Source organism: Panthera pardus, unplaced genomic scaffold (assembly GCF_024362965.1).
Source record: "Panthera pardus isolate Hobbes unplaced genomic scaffold, ASM2436296v1 HiC_scaffold_20, whole genome shotgun sequence".
Taxonomy (NCBI): domain Eukaryota; kingdom Metazoa; phylum Chordata; class Mammalia; order Carnivora; family Felidae; genus Panthera; species Panthera pardus.
In genome coordinates, this window is record NW_026526766.1 from 929890 (window position 1) to 935889 (window position 6000).

Below are 6000 nucleotides of genomic sequence, written 5' to 3' on the forward strand. Positions count from 1 at the left end.
TCAGAGAGTAACGCTAAACCGGGGCTCTTCACAAACCACTCCGGACGTTCTCCCCCCATTCTGTGGCGTCCGGCGGCACTCCCCGACACGCACGGAGGAAAAGACCTGGGAGGAGAAACGGCCCGCCCTTGCCCATGCTCGCCATCAACGATCTCCAGAATTCCCACACAGACACTGCTCACTTCTAGTCTCTCGCGCTCCTAAAACAAAGGTACAATTTTTAAAAGATCAAGCTCTAAAAAGGAAGCCAGACCCCAGTCCTCCCAGACACCATCGCCTGCCCGGGCCCCGACGGCCTCTGCACCCTGCACACCCGCAACCCCACCTCTGGGTCCCCCTCCCCGGGCAGCGCGGGGCCCGGACGCTGCCGGGCAGCCACACTGGGCCCGCTCCTGCCCGCCACGCTGGACAATGCTGGGCCGGGGGCCGGGAGGGCGGTGCCCACCAGCGCCAGCAGGGTCCTGGCCAGCCCCTGCCTGCTGCCGACCTTCGCCTCGCAGTCTTTCTTCACCCCTGGCGCACCGACACAGCGAAGCAAGTGTGACCGAGGGGCGGCTGTCCTCACTGACAGGGGAGACTCATCTCCTCCTTCCCAGCAAGGGGCCAGGCTCCCACAGCTGACGGGGGAAGCCCAGCAGGAGGCACGTCCACCTGGCCGCAGCTCTCTGGCCACCGGCTGCCCGTGCGCTGCAGGTGCTCCGGCCCTTGGTGACCTGAGCTGTCAGTCCGGGGCCACACAGCTCCTGAGGGCCAGGCAGGGTCCACTCTGTCCCCTGGAGCCAGAGTGGAGGCCATGGCCCTGCACAGCACACGCAGCACCTCCTTACCCGCCAGAGGCAGTGCAGGAGACTCTGGCACTTTAGAGTGGGAGAGCCCTCACGTTTGCTTCACGACCCCTGCCCAACACATTCCACAGGCAGCAGAGCAGGGAGCGCCCAGGAGCGCAGCCCTGGAGGGCTGCGTGCTCCTTGTCTTTGGACGCCCACACCTACCTCTCCCCACGGCCAGACCTCGTGGGCAGGGCCACCTCAGCGCCTCCAGGACCCTCCAGACCCCACCTTCAGGCCCAAGTCTGGCCCCCGCATGCCCACGGCGGGCGGCCGCACAAACGGGTCCCCCAGAGCCCTCTAGCCCCAAGGATGCCACTCCATCCTCCAGGAGAATCCCCACAGGCCTTAGCCAAGTCAGGGCTCTTCCTGCCCCAAGCAAACACCTGAGGAGGCCTCCGATTGCCCTTCCCTCCTCCTCGAGAACCTGCCCTCTCAGGGACAGGCCACCCAGGCTCACAGCCTTGAGCAAAACTCAGCCTCCCTGTGCCTCGGTTCTCCCAGCTGTATAGTGGACACAACAAGGGGCGACCCCAAGGCTGGTGTGGGGTCTGCAGCAGTCAGTGGGGCATAGGAGGCTCTCACAGCACCTCCTTCATGGCTAAACTGACTCACAGCTGTACCTTCTGTGCAAAGACCTTCATGGGACCTAGTGCCTGAGAACCCCATCCTGAGCATCCTCAGTTTCCCCGATCACTGGGAGGGGAGATTATGAGAGGGAAGGAGGAAGGGAAGGAGGGAGTCAGTCTAGAACACAGAGCAGATGCTGCCACTCAGCTCAGCCGCTGAGTCTGCAGGACGGGAGGGACTCAGGTGCTGGAAGCTGGTTTTGGGAGCCGGGCTGGGGCAAGTCCAGAGGTGAGGCGGAGGCGGCTCCAAGAAGCGCCCAGGCCTCGAAGGGCAGGCGGGCCGGCCTTCCAGGAGCTGGGAGAGGCAGGGGTGGTGAGAGCAGTGAAGGCAGCCAGGACAAAGGAGGGAAGCAGCATGTGCTGGGTAAGCTGGGGCCATGGCCCCAGGCAGCAGGCTCTGACGCCCAGGACCAAGGGATGGCAGGGAGGGAGCCAGGCCTGAGTGAGGCAGACGGAAGGAGCTGACAACATGAACTGGCAAACACTAAGTAAACACCTATTGTGTGCCGGGCACCGTGCCCATCCCCTGACACCCTACAACTCACCAAATTCCACCTGCTGCTTCCTGGGACCTAAGCACACTGACTGCACGTACTAGATCCTGACATGGCACACACAGCAGAGAGGGGACCCAGACCCACCTTCCTGCTACACCTTCCTTCCTGAGACTACACAGGGACCCCTGCCCCCCAGCCCTCACATCCCTGAGCCCCACAGGCAGGAGCTGCTGCCCTAGCACACCTGCTCCCCTGAAACTGCAGCAGGGGACACGAAGTGAGGTGAGGCCATGGCCATCCGAGTGTCTGCCCCACCAGAGTGGGGAGGGGATACAGTGGGTCTTGGGATGGAGTGGGACCTTGTGAAGCCAGGTTCAATGACTACCAAATGCCTAGTCAAAAAGGGCCAGCAAGTACCCCCCACACACATGCACACTCACCACGGTGAGATACACACTCACACTAACCCAGTGACTGGCTTCAGGACACTCACCTGTGACAAGCCAGCCAGATTCCCTCCCTCAAAGACAGGACCACCTACAAAGGCTGGGCAGGAGTGCAAACGCCTCTGCTTGAAATAGAATCTGTCAGTAACTGAAACAACTTTAGCTCAAGAAATTTTAATTTTTTTTTTTTTTTAACATTTATTCACTTTTGAGAGCCTGAGCAGGGGAGGAGTAGAGAGAGAGGGAGAGACAGAATCCGAAGCAGGCTCCAGGTTCTAGCAGCACAGAGCCCGACGCGGGGCTCGAACTCACAAACCATGAGATTATGACCTGAGCTGAAGTCTGACGCTCAACCGACTCAGCCACCCAGGTGCCCCTAGAAATTAAGTTTCAAAAGAACAAAAATGGGGGGCGCCTGGGTGGCTCAGTCAGTTGAGCATCAGACTTCGGCTCAGGTCATAACCTCACGATTCGTGAGTTCGAGCCCCGCATCGGGCTCTGTGCTGCCAGCTCAGGGCCTGGAGCCTGCTTCGGATTCTGTGTCTCCCTCTCTCTCTGCTCCTCCCCTGCTCATGCTCTCTCTCTCAAAAAGTGAATAAAGATTAAAAAAAAAAAAAAAAAGAAAAAAAAAAAAGAAAATGTTCACCTCCCTACAGGACAAAAAAAAGGCCCAACAAATATTGTCTTCTCAAATCTTGATTTTTTTTTTTTAAATAAGAGTTAACGTATCCAAATAAGACCCTGGCTAAAATTAAATAAGCTGATGAGAGTGTGGGCTGGCATGGGTGTGAGTGCCTGGTGCAAGCTTCCTGGCAGCACCCCTGACACTCTGACGCTCCTTTTTCTGGCCTCTGCCAGGACTTCCAGCTGAACTGTTCTTCCCTCACCTACAATGGGGGAAACTCAAGTTCAGGACAGTGAAGCCATGTGTCCAAGGCCAAGGGGCCAGTCCGTGCAGGAGCTGGGGGGTGACATCAAACTAAGCAAGCAAGCACTTGAAGAACACGTGTGGAGACGGGCACACCACCCTCCTGATTCCCCTGGGATCCACCCTCCGGACACACCCCACAAAACACAGCCAAAATTCCTGTGCTGATCAAAACATTTGTGCCTGTGACAGTAAGGAGCTGACAACTGAAAGGCCCCTAAGTGGGGACTAGTTCTTTCTGCTACAGTCTGTTCTGGTCTGTTCTTAAAGTGGGCATGACTGTGAGCTCCTGAACACAGAAAGGGACTGCACTTGCTGCGAGGGGGGGAGGTGCTCACCAAGCTGGGGGAGGGGAGGGCCCAGAGACCACAATGGGGCCAGTGGTGCTCCTGCCCCATACTCTCTCAGCCCCTCCACCCCGCCTCCCTCCATCAACGCAGGTGCACCCCCCTCACCCCACACACCAAGAAGGAGTCCTTGCAGCAGGGGCCAGGGGCCACCCCTCCTGCAGATGCAGTGCAGCCCAACCTGGCTGAGAGAAGGCACCAATACCTGCTAACAGATGACAGGGCCACAGGTCCCATGTGCTGCCCCCTGCCCCCCCCGCCCCCCGCATCAGTCAGTTTACTAACCAAACACCTGCTCTGCCTAGCACGGATCTAAGTACATGTGTGAACTAATTCATTCCCTCCTCCTCACCATCAGAAGGGGACCCTACTGTTCTCGCCAGCCAGGCAGGGAGGCTCTGAACCATACAGGCACCCATCCACGGCCACAGGAGGCAGAGATGCCAGGAGGTGGGCAGTCAGGAAGGCAACCAGCATGGTGGATCCCAAGACCAAGGGCCAAGGGGAAGAGTCAGGTGGGGAAGGAACACGCTGTGGGAGAAACCAACAGGCCACACACCTGACCATGCCTGGCCTTTGCGAACATACAATTCACAACCAGTCTTTTCTGGGTGAGCAAGGCTGCAGAAAAAGGAGCTAAGGCTCCTGCCCGCAATCACAACACCAGCAACGAGCAGGGCCTGGATCCAAACCCGGCTGTTCCACTCAGAAAGCAACTTCTCCCTGCCTCTCCCCACCCCCCCCAACAGGGCTGAGAAGTCAGGGAGAAGTGGGAGAGAAGCTGGTTTAAGTCACCCAGAACTACTTCACCCAAGGCCTGCCCAACTCTCCCGTGAAGCTCGCAGGTAGCCTGGCGGGGGTGGGGGTGCGGGTCCCATCTCATCCCAGAGCGAAAATCAGAGACACACGGCTCCTTCGGTGACAGACACCCATAGACCTGTCACCCGACCCTGGGACGGTAGCCAAGGCAGCCAAGACAGGAAGTAGGCGGGAAATGCACTGCATCCCAGAGAACTAATGGGGCGGGGGGACGTCACGGAGCTGAGTCTAGGAGGGACAAGGAGGACTCCAGTTATCGCAGATAAGCACATTCAAGGGGAGCCCCGGTCAGGGCCCCTTCCCGGCCTCAGGGCGCTCACCCAAGACGCGGAAACACCCAGAGACCCGCGCTCTGCCTGGAGATGATGGAGGCCCAGGCCCGGCCTTTCCCAGCCGGGTTACCTGCATCCATCCCACGCCCCCATCCCCCCACCCGGAAAACTAAACAGCGCAGAGGACACCACCCCACCGTGCCCGAGGCCCGCAATCAGAAGCAAACAGGCTGGCGACACGGCCCGACCCGCAGCCCCTGCCCGCGGAGGCCAGGACCCCCGCACGCGCACGGTCCACCACTCCAGGGGTCTCCGCAGCCCCTCCTGGCGGGCCGCGCACGACGACCCTGGGCGCCCGGGTACCTGCCGGGGCCCTGCCCTTCCCGGGGTCTGGACTCTGCTGGGGGGCCGGCCCGGCGGGGGTCAGAGATCCGTTCGGAGGAAGGGCGTCCAGCCGGCCTGACTGGGGGGGGGGGGGGGGGGGGGTCGGGGTGGCCGCCCTCTCTCCTCACCTCCTTGAGCTGCTCCATCTCGCCGCGGATGGCCTCGTAATCCACCTCGAGCTCCTCGAACTGCAGCTTGAGCTGGTGCTTCTCCTCCAGCACCGCCAGCCCGTACTCGGCCGCCTGGATCTTCTCGCGCGTGGTCTCGGCCAGCTCGTGCGACAGCCGCTTCACCTCAGCGCGCAGCCACTCGGGCTGCGCCTCCATCACCAGCCGCGCGTACTCCTCCTCCTCCGACGGCGCCGACATGGTGGCCCGCGGCCGGCTCACGCTGCTCCCAGCGAGGGTCAGGCCGGGCTCCTGTCCGCCGCTGCCGTCGCTGCCGCCGCCCAGCCCGACGGCGCCCGGCCCGCCGCCGCGCAGCCGCAGTGCGCCCCTCGCCGCGCGGGGCACTGTGGGGGCCGTAGTCCCGCCCGCGCCCACTACAAGGCCCGTCGTGCCCCGCGTTGACGGGCTGGGGCGTGATTGGCTTGCGGCCTGCGCTGGACCGGGCTCCTTCCAGCGCCGCTGCCTCCGTCTCCAACTCCCCGGGTATTGTTGGGGGAGGGGGCCGTCGTCTCGCCCCCGCGCCCACTACAAGACCCGTCGTGCCCCGCACCGCCACACCGCCGTGATTGGCCCTGGCCTAGCTCGTCAGGCCTCCCAGCGCCGTCACTTCCGCCGCGGCCGCCAGGGGTATTGTGGGAGTTGTAGTTCCGCCCTCGTCCGCGCCCGAGCCGGTGCACGGCGCCG

The 6000-nt window shown here is 61.8% G+C and overlaps 1 protein-coding gene across 2 annotated transcripts in view; it reads right to left on the minus strand.

The window, feature by feature from the left end:
- The window catches only part of LOC109257883 (inositol-pentakisphosphate 2-kinase), a 127548-nt gene extending 121919 nt beyond the window's left edge, over nt 1-5629 (minus strand). Inside the window, exon 1 of one of the 2 annotated variants that reach the window (XM_053907691.1) lies at nt 5278-5629. In XM_053907691.1, the coding sequence (XP_053763666.1) occupies nt 5278-5517 (240 nt within the window). In that variant the 5' untranslated portion in view covers nt 5518-5629. The remainder of the gene's footprint in view (nt 1-5277) is intronic. The other variant, XM_053907690.1, reaches the window with a different exon arrangement.
- Nucleotides 5630-6000: the final 371 nt, after the last annotated feature.